At 47.0% G+C, this 21,740-nt stretch overlaps 3 protein-coding genes across 3 annotated transcripts in view; all 3 read right to left on the bottom strand.

Annotated features, from left to right (window-relative positions):
- Positions 1 to 259: 259 nt before the first annotated feature.
- Positions 260 to 3,314, bottom strand: LOC135813397 (integrase/recombinase xerD homolog). Its single transcript, XM_065326495.1, has 4 exons — positions 3,135 to 3,314; positions 1,877 to 1,885; positions 1,575 to 1,592; positions 260 to 1,249 (listed from the first exon to the last, which is right to left on the bottom strand). Exons 1-4 carry the CDS (start codon positions 3,312 to 3,314, stop codon positions 260 to 262), a joined length of 1,197 nt encoding a protein of 398 aa, XP_065182567.1.
- A 730-nt stretch (positions 3,315 to 4,044) lies between these two features.
- LOC135813396 (splicing factor Cactin-like) lies at positions 4,045 to 4,878 on the bottom strand. The gene has a single exon (XM_065326494.1). It carries the CDS (start codon positions 4,876 to 4,878, stop codon positions 4,045 to 4,047), a length of 834 nt encoding a protein of 277 aa, XP_065182566.1.
- Positions 4,879 to 20,719: 15,841 nt separating this feature from the next.
- LOC135814371 (uncharacterized) overlaps positions 20,720 to 21,740 on the bottom strand; it is a 36,007-nt gene continuing 34,986 nt past the window's right edge. The window contains exon 6 of the mRNA XM_065327481.1: positions 20,720 to 21,639. Coding sequence (XP_065183553.1) covers positions 21,429 to 21,639 — 211 coding nt within the window. The 3' untranslated portion in view covers positions 20,720 to 21,428. The remainder of the gene's footprint in view (positions 21,640 to 21,740) is intronic.

The following is a 21,740-nucleotide window of genomic DNA, read 5'->3' as shown; positions in this document are numbered from 1 at the left end:
CCTGTGGGGACAGGTTCTTTTTAAACTGTCAACAGTTTGTTCTTTACTGTAGAACGGCTCATTTTTAGCGGGTACAATGGACCTTATGCCATTATGATTTGTACAGATCCACGCAATCCCGTATTCTCTGTCCACCCTGCACTCACTCGTTGCGCACACATCCGCACACTCACTCATACGTGTACACCACTATTGAACACGTGAACACTGCCAGTGGGGGCCACCACACAGCAGCAAAGCATAGCCAGGGGCCTCTAATCTAGTGCCAGCTAACGGCACTAGATGGCAAGAGCATATTGTCCAGACTCTCTTTGATGTAGGAGTTGACTGCTTCACTGTGCCAGCCACCATGCCGTTTCAACAGTCGCTGTGGAACCTTGGCTGCGGCCGCTGCCGTCGTACCCCCCGATTGGAGGCTGTGCAGGCCGAACATCTCTGCCTGTAGGCCTGCTACTGCCACTGCCTCTAGGAACAGCTCTCTTGCTCTGGAGTACTGGAGTGACCCTTTCTTCGTCTTCCAGCCAGACTTCGCTTTCACCAAGTTACTCAGCAAATGATCATCAGCTTGAAGGTTCGTTTCTTCGATCAGCCTCTGCGTCAGAGCTACCGCTCCCAGCTCACCAGGCTGCGTGCTTATGAGGACCAAGCTGCCTTCTCTGAGCTGGTCATTCTTGTGCTTATCCAAACGAACCTCCATGTAGTCTCGACGGAACACAATGTCCCGCACCCGGATTCTCGCCAAATCGTCCCACCTCATGAAGCCAGCAAATCCAATGGCAAACATAACCGCTGTCCGCAGCTTCAGACAATCGTCGCTCCCGGCAAGTTGACCCACGATCGTAGCCACCTGCTTCTTGTTGAGGGGCTCTTTCCGCCTGGGGGTGCAAGCTAACCTCCTTTTTGCCGCTGCTGCAATCTGCTCCACCATGGCATTGACAGGAAGCTGTACGCATGCCTTCTGATGAGCCCATTTGATTGCGGACAGAGCTGCAGAAATTGGGCTTGCGGATGCGCTCGTCTCTACGAGGTGGATCAGGTACAAACCGACTGCCACCGGTGTAGCGGGTATCGCCACAAACCCATGCTCCATAGCCCAGCTTTTCCAACGCGAAAATGCCGACTTGTAGGTCTTCACCGTAGATGACGCATGTGTCTCCATCACCAAGTCCTTGGCTCGTTCCGACAAACTCACTAGGCCCTCGCCTTCAGCTACTTCCTGTAGCTCCTTCCAGCACCCCTGGTCCCAGATCTCTAAAAAATTTAGCAAGCACATGGAAAGAACCACAATATAAGCCTCGTTATTCAGACCGCACAAGCTTGTGCTCCAGCTACAAGCCTCCTCCTATGCCATGTTACATAATAATGGCTAACATGCACCAGCCATACACAACCACATGACCTGCCAAAAAATACAGCTAACAACATTAATAATAATAATAATAATAATAATAAGCAAGAACCAAAACAAGACTTCCCTGTGTTGATATGTTGACAGCTCCATGGTGCAAGATCCACCTACACATTCCCTCCGGACCCTCCAGCCTGCCTCAGGCTATGCACCCTGTGCGTCTTACAGAACTAGCCTCTAGATTCTGCAGCCAATCAACAACACATAGCAGAACACAGAACCTTCTGCAGATACCTAGACATCATGTCCCACCGCGCTGACACCCCATGATACTACTGGACCTGGTTGCCATGACTTCACACCTTGGAACATGCAAAACACAGCTAATAATAATACAAGGCAAGTACCAAACCAGACTTCCCTCTGTTGGTATGTTGGCAGCTCCTTGGCGCTGGATCCACCAGCACAGCCCCCAGGACCGTCCAGCCTGCCTCAGGCTATGCACCATGTGCGTCTTGCAGAACTAGCCTCTAGAATCTGCAGCCAATCAACAACCAACACACAGCAAAACACAGAACCATCTGCAGACACCTTGTCTTTAAGTTCAATATCATTCCCGACATTCTGTCTCACAGCACCGACAGCCCATGATACTACAGAACCTGATTGCCATGACTTCACACCTTGGCACCTTCCCATCAAACCAATTCCATTGGCAAGAGCCACTGTCAAACAGACCTGATATTCTAGGCAGGAAAATAAAACTCCTCACCAACGTGGAGCTTTCAGTACCTTTGAATAAGTATGGCCACCACCATGCAGATGTCCATTTTGGGACAACCAATGTCCCATGACTGACAATCACTGAAATTCTGCTAATAACGTCTCCAATAAGGTAAATGGGGGGGGGGGGCACAACCATAAGTTCTCCCCTTCCCAGCACATCGTGAAAGCATCCACGGCCAAACATCCTGGATTCCACCAACGTGAGCAGAAACGAGGCAACTGTGCCGACTCTGCACTGGCAAAGCAGTCAACAGTGTGCGGGCCCCACAAACCGTTTATCTCGTCGAATACCTCAGACGACAATTTCCAGTCATCAGTATCCACTACCTTGGATAAAAAATCTGCCAGAACATTCTCCTCCCTTGGAACCCATTCTGGCACAAGTCGAATGCAATTTTGCCTGCAAAACCTGAAAATCCGACATGCAATCTCCTGCAGTTCTGGAACTTTGCTGCCCACCTGCAGAATACGAGCTGCCGCCGGATTATCCGTCCGGTGCCTACATTCCTTGCCTGCCAATTCTTGGACCACCGATTGCAGCACCAACTCGGTAGCCCTCAATTCCCTCCACGTAGAACTCTTCTGAGCCTCTAACACCTCTTCTGGCCAATTCCCTCTTGCAATCGTTTCCCCGCAGGACACCGCAAAACCTCCCCAGGCTACATCGCTAGCATCTGACCACGTGACGGTCTACAACTGCTGTTATCTTGGGATCACCCACAACCAATCTTCCATGAAACTCATTGAAACAATACCACCAGAAGCTCACTTCTGCATAAGCCTCATCAGACCACTCCTGTCTATGAAACCAGCCTTTCCTCCTGAGAATCATGTCATACAATGCCCTGGTTCTCAACCTTGCAACTGGCCCAATGGCGAAAGACATTGAAATGATGAACCCAGCCAGCCTAGCACACTCTTTGGCATTCGGTCTCCTCTTGCTATGCAAAACCCTCAAATGCTCCAAAAACCTCAGAACTCTTGCCTCCGCCACGCTTACTCTCCCGTGAACCAGGTCCAACACAAAACCCAGAATGGTAGGCTTCTGAGAAGGCACAAGACACGATTTCTCCACATTGACCTTCCAACCCGCTCTTTCCAACGTTTCCGTGAGCACACCTGCTACCCTCACTGTCTCTTCCACAGTGCCCGCTCCTGCAGAGCCATCGTCAAAGAACATCATGCACTTAATGCCCTGAGCCCTCCAGGAACGAACCATCACACGGACCAGTTTGTTAAAAAGATACGGAGCAGTGGAGAGCCCAAACGGCAATGACTTGAAACAATAAAATTCACCTCCCCATGAGAAACCCAAATATTTCCAATGGTCCCTTGCCATATCAACATGGTGATAACCACTCTTCAAATCGAATGTTACAACAAAGTCGTCTTTCTGAAAAAGCTTCACTGCCATCCTGATATCATCCAATTTAAACCTGAATTTTGCCAAACATTCATTCACTTGCCTCAAGTCTAAAATCAGTCTCAGCTTCCTAGCACCTTCCACCACTCCCAGCGGGCTAACACAATTTAACTCAGATTCGTTTACTTTCATCGCACTCCCGCAGTCTACCAGCCCCTTCACTGCCTCATCAACAAATTGTACATGCTTCCAACAGCTTTTCTGATTCCTTAAAAAACCAGACGGAGGGTCTGTCACAAACGGCAACGCATAACCGACCTCCAAAATACTAATAATCCAAGATGAAGCCCCCATCTCCCTCCAAAACGGTATGCACCGCTTCAATCTCCCATGCATCACAGTTTCACCCTCTGCCCAGATTTCCCCTTCCCCTTCCCCTTCCGCACCATATCCGCTTTCAACCACAACATCTGAATAAGTTTGAACACTCTTTTCATCATCCTCATCCTCATCATCATCATCAACATGCACATCAAACTTATCTTGTTCATCGTGGCTGCTGTTGCTGTTGCATCGGGAATGACCTGGCAGGTGCTGGGCCTGGGGCAGGCTGCGTGCAGTCCCTCTGCACGTGCCCCTTCCCTCCGCACCGCCAACAGGCCAGCTCCTTGAACGGGGCGCCGAATCCGGGTGGCTTCGGTGCGGCCGGCATGGTCTGAGCTCGAGCAGCCGCTCCAAGCCCGACCCCGGCTGGGCGGCCTCCTGGAAAGGGCTTGCCACTGCTCCTCTTCCCCTCCTTGGCCTCCGCCCTGGCCCTCCTCATCCTCCGCTCATCGTCCGTATCGGACCCGCACTCCATTTTACCATCATAAATGTTTGCGGCCGACCACCCTTCGGCGTCCGCAAACAGCAATAACTTGACTCGCCGCTGGAGGACGCTCTCACCTTCCTCTATGTTTCTGGCGATGTCCTTCTCGCCTCGACGCTCCGCCTTCTGCCTTGCCTTGGCTAGAGGCTCCAACGCCTTACTTATCACGCAGAACTGCTCCTCGTGAGCCTTGGCCTTCCAACTTCTCTTTCTTGCCGCCGCCATCCTCTCGTCCTGTCTCTCCCTCTTCACCTGCTTACTTTCCTTGCTCCTCTTGCTCTTCTTGCTGTTTCTCCTCTTGCTACTTCTACTCCTGCCACTTCTCCTGCTCCTCTCTGACTCACTCTCACTCTCACTGTCACTCCTATCCTCTCTTTTCCTCTTACGACTAGACTTCTCCAACTTCCTCTCCAACGTCTCCAATCTCGCAGCCATCTCTCTCATCCTCCTACTCTCCTCAACATACCCTTCACTCTCACTACCACTACCACTCGGCGACACACTTCTCGACATTCTTTTCACAAACCAAAACTTTCAAATTAAATAATTCACAAACTCTCACTCAACTCTCCGCACAAAGACAAAAGAGGCCGACCCTGCACTCGTCACCTCCTTTTATCCCACACCGTGCTCCCTCGTACCCGTTCCCGGGTGGACAGAGAACACTACTTCTCTGCTAATTCTTATACTGTGACGTCAACCGCAGAGAAGTGACATGACCCCGTAGGGTGTTGAATGTGCAGGACCCTATTGTGTTTTCTGCTATTTCCACTAAGAAACGGGGCCTGAAGGCATTTCATACGAAAACCTTTTTCTGACAAAGATCTAGCTAGTCATTAGTTCTAACTAAAGTAAAGAAGTTGGAAAGCGATTGCTAGTCATTGAATTATGACGCTAAAACGGTCAAATGCGCATGCATAGCACACAATGAACACCCTACCGGGTCTACGGGATTCTACGGGATTTCGTGGATCTGTACAAATGGCATAAGGTCCATTGTCAGCATATTCTGAATCTGGACCAATTCGCGGTGAAATAATTTAGTGATCCGAGTTTCAGAGTTGTTAAAAAATGACTCCAAGTACTGTACTGTACATACTGTACATGTCGGTTGGTGCGGCAAAACTTTAGCGAAAACACTCATTTCGCTAAAATTGCCAACTGAATATCGCCGGCGCTAAAATTGGCCGTTTTACGGTAGCCTGTATTGCTCGAAAATGTATGCATTTTCCAGCCTATGTGTTCTACGAATCTACGGCACCCAATCTTGCTATGTACAATAGAAATGCCGATTTTCCCATGTGCCTGTTTACACAGAATCGATGGGGAAAAAGAGTTTTTGCTGATTTTCCCCACCCAAAGTACCTTTGCAATGGTGCACAGGATGTAAGGCAACAGGTTGGCATCAAAATGTATCCCCGTGCCGTTCTCTCTTATCGGAATCTCCCTGCCGACAGCTCCTTGCCCGGAAGACTGAAAGAGCGTGGGTAACTGGCGCTCTTCTGTACTGTCACCCTGGTATTTGAATGCCCACGCTGCCTGGACAAAAAGGAAAGAACATGCCTGAAATGCACTATGCACCATGCACCATGTGTAACAGATCAACCAATAGCACCCAAAGGCCATGCTTTGTCAATTCCTAATCACAGAACGCAGCTGAAATTTCCAGGTCATTTTCTTCCGATTAAATTCTAAGTATATGAGCAGAAATAAAGCAAAGATCAGCACAATGGCATCAAGGAACTTCCTGACCGGTATTTTGAACCTGGAAATGCGCTTTTTTAAGCAGAAACGTTGGTACATCCAGGGTAGGCCTCGACCAAATATGCTTGCGCATATTTCCGCATATTTTGTGAGACAGTTCATATATGGCATATTGAGCAACAAAGGGAATATTGGAATGAAGCCAGCAAATAATTCAAATATTCTGAAGAAAATGAGGACAAAACATTCATATTATGGACAAAATGCGTTCAGAAATGCCTTTTATGGATGAATTTGGAATGGTTGAGGCGTTTGCTACATTTCCCCATGGATGAACACTATCACTACGGTTGCTGGGGACACACCCCAGCCATACTTTTTCTTGTACGTTTTGAAGTGCGGTTGGCAATTTTTGGGCTCCGCCTGTAGAAAGGATTTTAGCTTCAGTACCCGTGTTGAAGATCAGTTCTAACTGCATTAATGAAACCATGTCTCAAGTTCATAGAACTAGCTTATCGAGCAGAGCCAAAGGTTCCTCTACCAGGCCAAGCACGAAATCTAAACCCTGTAGTTTGCCTGGAGAGAGCCGACAGTCAGGATCCCGACTATCAGACGGTATGAACCCTCCTGCAGCCAACAATGATGAGGGTGAGTCACTGGATGGCATTGTGTCGATAGAAGTGCTAGTGAGTGAATTCCGTTCCACAATGTCGGAGCTTCTAGATGAGCGAATGGCTACAATCATTGCCCAGACGACAGAAATAAAACAAGCATGCAAGGATTTGGAGGCAAGAGTGAGCCAATTCGAAAATCAAATCAGAGATGAATTTGAAGTCAGAACAGCTACCCTGTTAAGTAGAGTCGATCACATTGACACCAAATTGCAAGCCGTTGATCCCATGGTAGAAAGCCTCCTTGACACGGTAGACAAGGCCAAGCGAGAAACGGCAACCTCCTTCATCATCCAGGGCCTTGGGGAAGGGGAACAAGAGCTGGCCTCCAGTTCAAACGATACGGGTACGGCAACCATAGACGCAGTTGTGACCCTTGTACGGGACACACTAGGCTTCCCACTGCAACAAACTGACATTGTTGCTGCACAGCGACTTGGTGTCACGCGTACGTCAGTACAACAACCGCCACTCAAACCGCGTCCCATCCTGGTCCGCACTGCAACGCCAGATGCCTGCAAGCGCATGCTCCAGCTACGGAGCAGACTCCGGACAACCAACGAGACCAGGGAAAAGGTGTACTTTTCTGAAAATCTGACCAGGGAGGAACGCCAATTTCAACAGAAGCTGCGACCAGCTTTCCAGGCAATGAGAAAGGCCGGAAAGATCTGCTATCTGCGCACCACTCACATCGAAGTTGTTGCGACGAAGGATTCGCCCAGAGTAATCCTTCATTCGCAGGTCCTTGCAGAAGAGTATATGCGAGCACACAACATTGACCCGCTGGCAACAACACGAAGCAAAGCAGCACAACTACACCCAAGAGCTGGTGCACATGGGAGCTCAAACCGGCAACAATAGGAACCTCCGGGGCTCCGAGTTGCACACCTCAATTGCCAAAGTGCAATTAGAAAACTCTCTATTTTAGAAGCATTCATTAAATCAAGTGTCAAGTAAAGTCGGCGGAATAGCGCGAGCTCCGGTGTGGGGAGCAAACCATTTCTTATTCATTAAATATCACGATAATTATAGATATTCTTTTTCTCACTGAGACTTGGTTTTTTCTATCCCTCCCCGACCACAGTGTAAATATCCCTAACTATGTAGTATTCAGACGTGACCGAAAGACAGCCATACTAGGCAGCACAGGAGGAGGTATAGCAGTGTATGTCAAATCCAGTTTTTCCCACAGGATTACTAGGCTGCCACAAATGGAGGGCCCGGACATAGAACATCTCTGCCTTCAAGTAAGCATCACTCAACAGCTTCCAATGGCCTTTCATGTCTTCTACCACCCGCCACATCGTACCGTAGACGAGCGCAACCAATTTTTCACTTCCTTCAGGCGTTCCTTTGAACAGAACCAGCCACACTTGCCCACAATCTTAGTGGGTGACTTCAACGCTAAACTACGTACATGGAACTCTACAGACCCGTCTACAGCAGAAGGCAAGCTTCTACTCAAAGCATTAGACCAGTTTGGATTCATCCAACTTGTCCACAACACCCCAACTAGATATTCTGCCACTGGCCGCCAGGGTCCATCGCTCCTTGATTTTGTCATCACAAACACACCACAGCATGTATGTGACATTCAAGTGCTGTCCTCCATTTCCGATCACTGTCCCGTTGTCTTCACAGTTGCTTTGCCTTCCCTTGCCCAGTCATCTCCCAGTCAGTCACGTGCCGTTCCTGATTACGTAAACACCGATTTTGATGCACTCAGAGACCACATATGGAATCTTCCACTTTCGTCTGACATCAGTAGTATGTCCTCAGTTGAGCAAGCATGGGATAGATGGCATTCCTGCACTACTACGGCAATCTCGTCACACGTGCCTATGAGAACTATTTCCACAAAGCGAAGAACAGATACACCATGGTACACTGGCCTCCATGCCACTCTTTGCAAGAAAAAAGACCGCCTTTTCCGTTTAGCCAAGCGTACAAACTTAACAACCCACTGGGTTGTCTTTAAAGTTGCCCGCAACGCCTATCAAGCCTCCGTCCGACGTGCTAAAGCGATCTACCTGGAGAACATGAGCGCACGGGTTGACAGAGAACGAAGTCCGTACCAGTGGTGGCGCCAAGCCAAACAGCTCACCAATATATCTAAAACGCGTGCACCAATTCCATCCCTTGAGTCTGGAGGCGAGGTTGTAACCACAGACGCCTCCAAGGCGCACTTGCTGGCTGACGTGTTCTCAAACCAATGCTCCAACACCCACACCCAACAACTACCTATTCCGCACTCCCCCACCTACGCCAACATCCCCCTTCGATATCTCAGTTATATCTGCCTACGACGTCTTTGATACTCTCAAGAGATTGCCTGTCCATGAAGCTGCCGGTGGTGACATCCCGAACCGCATTCTGAAGGAGACCGCTGGTGTCATTGCCCACTCCCTCTGCAAAGTCTTTAATTTAAGTATAACACAAGGCCGCCTGCCACCATCGTGGAAAACGGCGCAAGTTGTACCAATATATAAGCAGAGAGGTTCCACAGCTGAACCCCAGAACTACCGCCCTATTTCTCTCTTGAACTCGGTCGCCAAAGTGCTTGATTCGATTGTCGCGCGCCGTTTTAGCAGGTTCCTTAGGAATGAAGATGTAATAGTTTCGGATCAGTTCGGGTTTGTACACGGTCGGAGCACAGTTGACCAACTGATACATTTAACGGCTAGCGCCGCCAAGAGCATGGACAGCAGCCAGGAGTATGATGTGGTCTTCTTGGATTTTGCCAAGGCATTTGATCGCGTCCCGCATTCTACCCTTCTGGCCCTTCTACAACCACTATGCAACCCAACGGCTACTACTTGGTTTGCAGGTTACCTTGAAGCTCGCAAGTTACAGGTCAAAGTTGGCGAAGACCTTTCCCCCCTCGCCCCTATCTCGGCGGAGTTCCTCAAGGTTCCCACCTTGGCCCCATCCTATTTCTCCTGTACATTAGTACCCTCCCGAGATCAATCCCTGATGGCAACAGGACGGAAACATACCTCTATGCTGATGATACTGCGCTGGGGTTATCCCGACCGCCAGCAGCAGCACCTCAACAGCTCCAGTCAGCAGTGAACACGGTTATGGACTGGGCTGCTACATTTGGTGGCAGGTTTAATGCCGCTAAATCCGTGCGTGTTGTATTCGGCAAACTTGACCCCGCCCAGACTCCTGCCCCAGCACTGCGTGTGGATGCTGCAGACCTATGTCCCTCGACTACCCACCGCCATCTAGGAATCACCCTGGATCCCCGCCTGTCTTTCCAGACCCACATCAATAGTGTCACCTCCAACTTTCGTCGTCGCGTTGTTCTGCTATCCTACATGTCATCCAATCTGACCCCTGCTCTCATTGCCCGCCTCTACAAAGGATACGTCCGTCCCTCCATTGAGTATGCTTCACCTCTGTGGAATAACAAACTGACCGCAGGAAATATTGACACTTTGGAACGATTGCAAGCACGCGTGGCCAGGCAGTATTTACACCGTCGGAAAGTGCCCATTCCTCATGGCATGGAGAACGTGTTTGAAGCTGCTGAATGGGAAAGTCTTGCGTGGCGGCGGCATATACATTGCCTCAAACTGTTTTACCATTTCACCCGCCAATACCCGGAAACCCTCAATAATCTCAACATAGTTCTATCCAAGAGTGCACGACGTCCCCACTTTTACCTCCTGCCCACTCACACTGGTCCCTGTTTCCGATCCACTCTACTACATTCCATGATCACCACGTGGAACTCCCTGCCTACCGAGATTAGGATATCTGAAACCCGTGGTGTATTTAGCCGGCACGTTAAGTCCCATTTCCACAGGTATAGATTCCATCCTCGAGGTTCTCACTTCCTGATTACCCCCCTTCTTTACCAGTACCCTTTTCGCTTGCTTCTACTCAGACTTCTTATTTAACCTCTTCACATTAATCTTTTTTTTATCTTAATATTTTCTTCCTTTTAAGAATTGCACCCTATTGTACACGTATATTTATTCTCGGAGACCCCCTTGATTTAGGCTTCGGCCTTTGGGGAATCCCTCAAAATAATAATAATAATAATACTATTCTGCATGTGTTTTGATTTGCACCATAGACCCTGGACGCATTTAAATCTGCTCACTAGATTCACGATCACCTGTCCCTCCCATGCTTCTCCGTCTTGACCATTACTTTTCTTCTTTTATTCACCATGGTTGGTTAACACCCACATCTCCCGTACTGGCTGATTTTCTTCTCATGCCATGAGGTGTTGTCTATAATAATGATAATAATAATAATAATAATAATAATAATAATATTAACTGGTTTTGAGGGAAAGAGACAAACGGGAAAAGTCTGAAGAAAAAATTGACTGTCACCACCAGGACTCGAACCAGGGACCTTCGCTTGTAGCCAGCGATGCTCTAACCACTGAGCTATGGTGTAGTCGTCATCCAAGCAGAGACCGTTCAACGTTTTCTTCAGACTTCGTAACTCACACTTCCTGTGAATCCACACAGGCGGGTGGGACGCAGCCCTCACTGTACCCACACACTTCACGTACAAACTAGCACGCGGGGAGCCCCAAGTCATAACATATTAACTGGTTTTGAGGGAAAGAGACAAACGGGAAAAGTCTGAAGAAAAAATTGACTGTCACCACCAGGACTCGAACCAGGGACCTTCGCTTGTAGCCAGCGATGCTCTAACCACTGAGCTATGGTGTAGTCGTCATCCAAGCAGAGACCGTTCAACGTTTTCTTCAGACTTCGTAACTCACACTTCCTGTGAATCCACACAGGCGGGTGGGACGCAGCCCTCACTGTACCCACACACTTCACGTACAAACTAGCACGCGGGGAGCCCCAAGTCATAACATATTAACTGGTTTTGAGGGAAAGAGACAAACGGGAAAAGTCTGAAGAAAAAATTGACTGTCACCACCAGGACTCGAACCAGGGACCTTCGCTTGTAGCCAGCGATGCTCTAACCACTGAGCTATGGTGTAGTCGTCATCCAAGCAGAGACCGTTCAACGTTTTCTTCAGACTTCGTAACTCACACTTCCTGTGAATCCACACAGGCGGGTGGGACGCAGCCCTCACTGTAACCCATAATAATAATAATAATAATAATAAGCATGATAGCCGTAAAGCCAATGAATATTCCCAAGGTTGTAATTTTACTGAAATGATCTACACTTTCTGCTTATGTCGAACATATTCTGGCATATTTTGGCATATCTTGCTAAGCCTTTGGCATATTATGGCCGTTTTCCCCGATATGCGACGAGCATAATATGCTCTGTTTTTAGCATATTTGGTCGAGGCCTAATCCAGGGACCATTAGTAAATACGGCAGGTTCTGGATGTCAAAAATAGTAGGGGGGGGGGGGGCAGAAGAAACAGTTACCCCATAACCCGTTTTTCGATTTCCAAAATCGCCTTGCCGTGCAAAATGCAGCATACGGGGGGGGGGGGGGGGGGACTTCCGACTTCACCCGAGACAAATATGCATTTATGAACCCTCTAGTCTAGTAGTGACAATCGACTGCATTTTCGTTGAATGCCATGAAAAAAACGCAAAATCGACAAATGAGTAGGGATTTAACTCGGATGGTGAGCCAATATAATTATGATGAAGAAAGGAAAAGGACAACATGTTACGAGTTATGACAAACTGTCCAAGGCCGGTATGTCCAATAGTCTTACTAGTTTCGTCATCATCCAGTAACTTTCGGCATTCTTTGTTGCCGTGGCGCGTAGCTCATGCTCTTCTTCGTTGCGCTTTCCTTCCCCTCTTGGACCTTTCGAACCTGAGCCTTCCAAGTTGGAAGGTTGTTGGTTTGCGCCTTGGAGAAGTGTTGGAGCTAGGTGTCAGGTCGCCGAATGTCTCAGTACTCCTTGTCAGTTTTGTGCCATTTTGGCGCACTCGCTATAACTCGTAACATGTTGTCCTTTTCCTTTCTTCATAATGAGTAGGGAATACCACTTTTTCACAAGGGGGGGGGGGGGTGGGGGCTCAATCAGAGTAGAAGGGCGCGGCGCCCGTTTCTGCATTCCGACGTGTGTTTGATCAGGGGCGTCGGAAAGTATTTTAGTGTGGTACAGTCAGCTATCTGAAGTATAATTTACTCATGGGGGAGAGGTGGCCGAGCCGAAATTTTGGAAATTTAGATCCCAGATATTAAAGTGTATTTTATTGATTCACCGGGTACCTGAGGCAAAAAGAGGTACGGTCAATACCATAGTGACCGTACCGTGTCCGACGCCCCTGTTGCTTGATGCAAATGTGAGTTTGTACGCGTTTTGTGTCCATTGTAAATGAGTCTTTTGGTCCACTGGGCCAAGTCAACCATGGATGGATCATGCACAAGGGCAGGAACACAAGTTTGTTTTGCATGCAGCCGGTTTTGCTTTTTTCAAGGACTACTGGATGATGAACTAGAACGAAGAATTGGAAAACGTCAAGAGGCTGTCCTGAGATAGCCCAATCGATAGCCGTCTTGCAAAATGGAGAGCAGTCCTCTTGAAACTCCTTGCAGCAGCAAAGGCAGTCACCTTTCAAACTATCCTAAAGAGGCATCCGGGCCTCTCTCAACGACACAAGCCAAGAAGCTATTCTTCACAGGCCCAAATAACCTATTGTTTTTCTATCCAAAAAAGCCATCTTTGACCATTCAAAGCTAGCCATCCACTACTGCTACAAAGAAGCTATTCTCGACTGTCCCACAAAGCGCTAACTCGCAAGTCCCGAAGCCAGTCTTAACCGCTGAGACTGCCTTTTTGGGACGGTCAAGGCTGGATTGCTTAGTCAACCGTCCCAAAGAAGCTAGTCTCCACCCAAAAGAAGCCAGTCTTGACCATTCAAAAGAAATCCGTGCCAAAGAAGTCAGCGTGAGCCATCCCAAAGAAGCCCATTCCAAAGCAAGCCAGCCAGCCTCAAGTCTTCAATTGCCCCGAAGAAGTCTCAACGAACCAAAGAAGTCAGCCTGAACCGTCCCAAGGAAGCCAGTCTCGAAAGAAGCCTGTTCCAAAGCTAGCCAGCCTCAATTGCCCCGAAGAAGTCTGAATGACCCCAAAGAAGCCTGCCTCGACCATCCCAAATGAAGCTTACCTCTTCAGGCCCACAGAAGCCAAACTTGACCGTTCCAAAGAAGCCAGTCACGAGCAGTCCCAAAGAAGCCAGTCTTGACCATGCCAGAGAAGCCATCCTTCAACGCGGTCTAGCCAAGGGGGGGGGGCACTCTGATGGCGTGCGTGTCTCCTACTCTGATAGCGCACCATCCTACTTATTTTTCAATTTGTGTTTTTTTTTCAGTTCATACAGTGAAAATATGGCCACAAATCGACCTCCTGGCAATAGTGAAACATGGAAAAATGGGTGAACTGTTTGTTACTCCCCCCCCCCTTCAAATTTTCCTGGCTAGTACCCTGCTTCAATGTGAGTGATCCTCAACAACATTTTCCTGGTAGTACATACAGTGCATACATGACAATGTGCATGTGTTCTGTTTGGCTTTCATATCCTGAAAGGTGAGCTGATTTCATGCAATACTAGCTTTCTATTATTCTCGGGAAAAGAAAGGTTATTGATAAAGGCCACACGTTTTTATTTCTATGTTTCTCGTCACCCGTGCGCATTCGATCCAGGAGTCTGGAAGAAAAAAAGAAAGAAAAAACCGTGCTGCACTGTGCATGTGGGGACCAGCACAATCATGCACATGTGGCCTGGTCTACGCGACACATGATGCGAGGTCGGCATTTTTTGTGTGCAATCTAGCTGCACGTGCACAGGTTGTGACAGAAGCTCCAACTATACTATACCACATACTAATTGCTAACTATGGATGCTATTTTACATGGTGTATTGGTCGATTATAGTATGACCAAAGGTCTAGTAAACTTTCTTTTATTTTTCGGTCATTTTTATTTTTTCACCTCTCACATACGTTTTTAGATTTTTGGGTGACGAGAAACATAGAAATAAAAACGTGTGGCCTAAAAGAGATTGAGATAGAGAGATTTGAGTGTTTTCTAGAAACAATGTTTGAATTGCAGTTTAACTCTTGGATAAGACTTTAGTTAGGGGACTTGGCAGTTGTGAACTGATTGAACAACAGTATTTGGGGATTTAGATGCCCATGTATCTGTTTGGCTATTACATCTCAAAGCCCAGTATAAGCACTGGCCAAAGTGAAGAGAATGGGTGTCGGCCAGCCCCCAAACAGGGGAGAGCAGAGAAAGACAATGGCACAGAGATAAACACTGATTACAGTATAAATACTCCACAGCTGGAATTATTCCTGCTGTTAGTGTCTATGATGTGCTCGTATCTCTTTCTCATGTATTTTACTGGTGGGGTTTCTTGAGTAGGGTGTTTCTGCTCAGTTCTATTCCGTAATATACCTATCTTCCCTGTCATCCTTTTCTCCCATCCATGAATCTGTGGTGGCAGCTGGACCTTTTTTGTGTCGCTCTGTAAAGAGCACTTAGCGTTCCCTACAACACGCCAGCAACATCTGTAGGGACTTCCCTATCAAAATAATCATACTTCAAGTAATTCTACTACCCGTCCAGGAAACTCAACCAACAAGTATTATACCTTTGGAGAGTACGGCAAAGGGGCCGCGCGGGGTCACCAATAGTTTTTTTTTCAGAACAAAAATATTTAGTATGTTTCATCCCCCCACCAAGCAAAGTCGGTGCACGCACATGCCGCACTGGTACAGTTACTTTTTTTCCCGCTTCGCGACGTGTGTACAAAGAAAGGTTTGGCGAAAAAGTAAAGAAAGGTTTGGCGAAAAAGTAAAGAAATGATGTCCTTGAATTTTCGGCCGCGAAATGCAAAAAGTAACTTTGCACTTGGAGCCAAAAAGTCAAGGTCATAATTTTTGGCATTTTCGCGAACTTTTTTTAAAGGTTCTTTATCGCTAAATGCGGCTCAATTAGGCATTTCCCAAATCGGCCGGCCGAAAAATTCGCCGAAAACTGCGGTTTTGAAGAAATCACTGATCTTTTGGCCGAATATGCATTTTTCGCACTGAATTCGCCGAAAATCGATGTTTTGTGCCTCAGCAGTATGCAGGAAAAGACGACGAAATCAATGACTGAAGAAATGGCCGATAGTTGCGCCGAATTTGCAAATTTTGCACTGAATTCACCGAAAATCGATGTTTTAGTGCCTCTAAAGCGTGCATGTAAATGTACACTGTATTACGAGTGGTGAATTCAAGTACTGCTTTGAGTCGAATTCTGACTTTGGGGCTCATAATATGGCCGAATTTGGACATTCCCTTAGCCGATCGAAAAGCCGATTAGGCGAAAGAAATGGGCCGATTTGGGAAATGCCTAGGTTCAATGTACTTTTGGAAAGCAAATTTTGACTCATCCCATCATATTGGTCCAATAGACCTTATGCAGGTTAGTACTAATTGTACAGATCCACGAAATCCCGTAGACCCGGTTGCGTGTTCATTGTGTGCTATGCATGTGCATTTGACCTCTTAGCCTCATAATTTATTGGCAAGCAATCGCTTTTCCAGCTTTTTCACTTTGGTTAGAACTAATGACTAGCTAGATCTTTGTAAGAAAAAGGATTTTGTATGAAATTCCTTCAGGGCCCATTTCTTAGTGGAAATAGCAGAAAGCACAATAGGGTCACATTCAACACCCAACCGGGTCCACGGGATTTCGTGGATCTGTACAACTTGTCCTAACCGGCATAAGCCTTATAGCACTACCTACTGTTTGAAGTTTTCCCTTTTCATAACCTCAAACTAATGAATATTGTCAGTTGTGAGTTGTTTTACGACTCGCTGATTTTGTTGGATGCATGAAGAAACAACGAATTTGGACGGAACGAAATTTGGCCAATTTATCGAATGTTCATCATTTTGGATGGAACGAAATTTGGCCAATTTATCGAATGTTCATCATCTTGAAGACATCCAGTGCTGCCAAACCGTCCGATTTTTCGGCCAGTGTTCGATTTTTAAAAAAGCTCTTCCGAAAACCGGTCCGAAAAAGGTACGTCCGAAAAGCAGCCAAAAATGTCAGGGGTCAGTACTTTCCTATGCAGACTGAGTCCCGTCATGATTTTCACTTTTGAGTGCAGCTGAATGCACACATCACCATGATCACTGTACATGAGCTTCTAAAACGGCTAGCGCTGGGCTGGGAAAGTGCAAAGTAACATGCCTGGATGGCATGTACATACAGTGTACTGTCTGTGTGTGACCTATCAAAGACATTGTACTGGTGTCGTGTCCGGGGTGTTGCTACATTATCTGTATTGTATTTCTGCTCGTATCGTTATCAAGTGTTTGCTGTGGCGTCGATGTGTCTCGTCAATGAATAGCGTTGTTGAAGAACCTCTCACCATTCATGCTTTGCTGGCTGGCTGACTGCCTGCTCACTTCGTTCCTTTGTTGTTGTTGCGGTTCTGTTGCTGGCACTTGCAACTAATTACTTGGTTTTGAAGTCACGGAAGCTTTCGTCTTCTTGTGTTGTGAGGGTGAATGGGTATCTGGACTCCTGGTATATTTCCCGGCATAAAGAACCTGGAATCGAAGAATATCGCTAGTATGCCTGGCCCACTCCCCGGTCCTAACACTTGAACGGAAACGACAAGGCCAAGGACAAGCTGAAAAGGAGTGGCTGGTGTGAAAAAAATCATGACAACTTCTGGGCGCCACATTGGTTACCATGATAACGAAGCGAATTTTCTTCGCAAGTTGGGTGATCTTTTGAATTGACTCGGATGGAGACCTGTAACTTGTAGTTTCTTGGTCCTTTTTCTTTACTATAAATCTTTTTAATTCTCTAAAAAATTGCTGAGAGGAAAAATTCGCACCATGTGGCCAGCCTCGCGGTAAAGGGTGTCAGATTTTGGGCGAAAATTATTTGGCAGCATTGGACATTACCCATACACGGACTATTATAATAAAAATTTAATATAATTATGTATCAACCATCATACTGTCAAAAACAGTTTCAAGTTTACAAAAACAATTGCTACGTGTAGGTCTCTGTAAGAAGGCCTTAGGCCTGTGGGGATTGCCCTATCAAAAATTTAATAATAATAATTACGGGTCAAAGGGGTGTACCGGGTACCCGCCCGTTAATCTCAGGTACCGTTAGTAAAAGGGTACCCGTTTGGATTTCGATGATCCAGTCAGTACGGAACAACACTGCTGGGATCGCGCATTCCAGGCGGGAGTCGATTATTTACAACTGCACACTGGATGTCTGCATTTTCGCACTTATCAGATCTACCTCTGCAGCTATCAGACACAAATCAATTTGCGAATCACAATGTGATAGCAAAATGCAACCTGAGAACAGAAAAATTAAAACCTTGGATTTGAGTGAAAGTTGCGCAAAAATAAACATGGCTGCTAAAGGGTACCCGTTAACCCGCCCGTTACGAAAATTACCCATTCGTTAGTTAACCCTCTCACTACCAGCCATTCAAATATCGATCCACGTGGATCGATGCAATAGGCAATCACTAAATATTTCGTCACATGCTCAAATATTGTCGGATTATTACAAATGAGGGCTCTACGTCTTCAGAAAGACCTTGGCTATCGACTGCAACTATCGCTTTCACTCTTTGGTGCATATTTGGCGCACGGCGAAGTATTTTTGTAGACTGTGAATTGACTCAGTTGCGAAAATAATGGGTAGTGAAAGGGTTAAAGATACACCCGTTTGACTCCTAATAATAATAATCTACTTTGTTTGTTGTGCAACGCGTGTATGCCACGGCATGGGGGGGGGGGGGGGCACTTGGTAGATCTACAGACTACATTACATGTACCGTATTTGCCGGAGTATAATGCGCACCCCCATTTTTAAGCAATGTTTTGGCAATTCAAGGCATATGCGGAGAATAATGCACTACTAGAGTGCGACCATTGTCATAAAAGTGCATTCAGATGGCTTGCGCAGGGTCAGAGGTGGCACACTTCGTAACAGTTTGATGCATTGCACTACTTTTCGAAGTACATGTTCATTTTGTTCATATTCGGAGCATAGTGCGCACCAGCGATTTGGGGCCAGAAGTAGTGCCTCCAAAGTGCGCACTATACTCCGGCAAATACGGGTATGCCACAACACGTTGGATCTACTGCACTTACTTGCACGTGGCATGGTCTGGTGCTATCCGCTGGTGCCAGTGGTGGCATGGTCGCTTTTGTTGCACGTGTACCATGGTGTACGAGGCGGTTCCGATTGAGTTCGAACATTGCGGCAGCGTCTTTATCATCCCTACGAAGGGAAATTTCGTGGAGTCCGTGAAGTGACTGCCATGAATCCTGGTGAAGAACTTCGACAACTAGGTACCGTTGTGGAGCCGTCAGCCGGGAACTGATAACGCGAGCTGTTCTAACAGATCGATATTAGGCTCAGCCGCTGCTACTGTTAGCCTTTCGGGTTTTCACCCGTCTTGGCTATGGAGTTCAGTTCCACGGTGATAGTAACTGTGTGCCTGTAGTTGCCGTGCTGGGTGCTCGCTCCATGATGGTTATTGTAACGCGTGCTGTTCTCCTTTCTGCAAATGAAGACGAGCAAAGCTGTGCGAAACCTTCTCCCTGATTTCCGGTCCGGCGTCATGTTGTCCACGTAAGTAGCCGAAGGCAGTCTAGCCTTTCGACTCTCCAGCGAGGCATTCTAAACAACATGGGGCTAGCAGCATAGGGCCACAGGCCATGGCTCGAAAACCTAAGTCCACCGACTAAAGCGACGTTTCTTTGAAAAAAGGCTTCCTCTTGGGTATGGCGGAATGGAAGCGCAGAAACACACTACTTGTAGTACTACTGTATAAATATTACCAAGAGCGCATGGAAAGTTTGGAACCTGATGTTATCGGCAGGTTGCCGGGACGAAAAGTGACCCTGCATTGACATCGGTGTGAGGCTTTTGTGAATTGTGCTTTTGGCGCAATTCCTAACCCACACTGCATGAAACTGTCACTGTGACTCGTGTGAGTGTGATCACCGTCGCGTCGTTGTGGCAACTAGCAGTATACACTATTCAGACAGTACAATCTTGTAGATCTACTGTCTTGTTTAGTTGTAGAGATCATGTCAGGGACACTAGTAATACATGTAGTAGTATTAGTTACCTCATATATCACACCTCCTGGCTCAGTCCCGGATGCCTGGAACCGTTGCTGAGAATACAATCGACTACTCCACTTAAAACGAACTCGCATATAGCGAATTTCGTGGCAAACCAGTGTCGACATGTCCATGCCTCCCTCTTTGAAGCCACACAACCTTTATAGTGAACAGTTTTCGTTTATAAAGAACTATAATGGTGTAGGGCGGCATGTAAACTACCGTAAGTGCAATCATGCTGTCATGGGCCAAATGCCTGTCACGACGAGTTGTTTGTATGCGAGTCGAGTGCATTTCGGTTAGCACAAACTTCTCGCGCACAATGGTGTTCGATACATGTATCGATGAGGATCTAGGAGTCGACTGTAGTTTGAACCAGGGAGTGAGGTTTGCGCACGTGTATAATATCTACTGCATCATGGATAGGAAGTGTTCTTGTAGATCTCTCGACCGTAATGGCGAAGATCAAGTTGATCACATAAGTCACAATCACGGATCTGCCAACATCCACCGCTCATCAAAAATGCAATATCCTGAAGCATCTACGCAAATCTTCTACAAAACGCGTAGAAGAATAACATACTGGTAGCCTACAAGTCTACTTCAAGATACTACTGAACATGCACTGACATTTGAATGAAATACCGACTCGTGACTGCCTCAAACACACACTCACAAAACACACACAGTGACACTCACATACGGCACAAGAGAAGCACACAACCTGGCATGGCGTGCAACCCCCCCCCCCCCACACACACACAACAATGTGTATAACTATAATTATTAAAACCAGAGTTAATGAGCTCCCAACTAGCCTGTCGGTATTTTACTTTTAGTAATGGCAGGATCATGCCCAGGTAAAGACCTACAACGAACAGCAGCACTTGGAGAAGTTACTACTTTACACACTACATGTATGTTGAAGCAAATAATTACTTCAAGTATCTGTTCCCCGAGTGTCAGTACAAGCTCACTATATTCTCTGCACAATGCCCATCCACATAAACAGCCATGTGGAATGCTTACTTTACTATACTCCCTGAGCCAAAGGTGAGAGTTGGATTGAAAGCACAACTCGGAAGAAGACTAATCGAGAAAATTAAAAAGCAGAAAACCTAGTAAAAAAATGAAGTTAGAAAGTCAGTGCTACTACTACTCCTACTGAAGTCACAATGTTTAATAAGAGGCTGGTGAAATTGGCTAAAATCCTAGATCGGCAGCATCAACCACAAGGACTAGAAAACTACTGGATAAACGGAACAATTCCTGGCAGGAAACGGGCCCTACAGGAGCATGCAAATGCAGAGAGAGCCAACGCAGTGCAGAGAGAAAAAAAAGCAGTTGGGAGAAAAATAACTATTGTGGTTCGTGCTCTGTAGGTGCGCCACGTGCATGAAGGCAACAGGAAACTCATCTAAAAAAGGAAAAGGCCAGAGTGAACCAGCCTGGCAAGGTCTTCAAATAACAAGTGTGAAAGAATTCGACATGGCAGTGTATATTACTCCAACTCACTGTATAGGTTAGAAACAAAACATCAGAAGCTACATATGATAGCATGCAATTGTGCACGGCCTACTGTGCGCGTCTCACCGTCTACATGACAAGGAAACCACCCTTGTTTAGGGAACTGGCCAGCGCCTCAAAATGTTCGGCCAGCTGAATAGCACCCACCGTTGCACTGTATGAACTCTGACTGGCAAACTTGTCTCCTTGCGAAAACGACTTCACTATCTCAACCATGCGCTTCAGTTCTGAGGAGCTTCCCCCACCAAACATGATGGTATGAAGTCGCACCATGCTTTTCCTGTGCATGGGAAATAAATAGATTTTTAGTAAGTAAGAGTATGTCTTTTCAGAGTACGCCACGGTACTAAATGAGTTCCACTGTATCTTCTCCTTCACAGC

Source organism: Sycon ciliatum, chromosome 4 (genome assembly GCF_964019385.1).
Source record: "Sycon ciliatum chromosome 4, ocSycCili1.1, whole genome shotgun sequence".
NCBI lineage: Eukaryota > Metazoa > Porifera > Calcarea > Leucosolenida > Sycettidae > Sycon > Sycon ciliatum.
Note: the sequence above shows the minus strand (reverse complement) of the source record. Positions and strands in the feature narration are given on the sequence as shown.

Coding starts and splice junctions, on each gene's coding strand:
- LOC135813396 (XM_065326494.1), bottom strand. CDS start 4,878: ATGTCGAGAAGTGTGTCGCCGAGTGGTAGTGGTAGTGAGAGTGAAGGG.
- LOC135813397 (XM_065326495.1), bottom strand. CDS start 3,314: ATGTTCTTTGACGATGGCTCTGCAGGAGCGGGCACTGTGGAAGAGACA.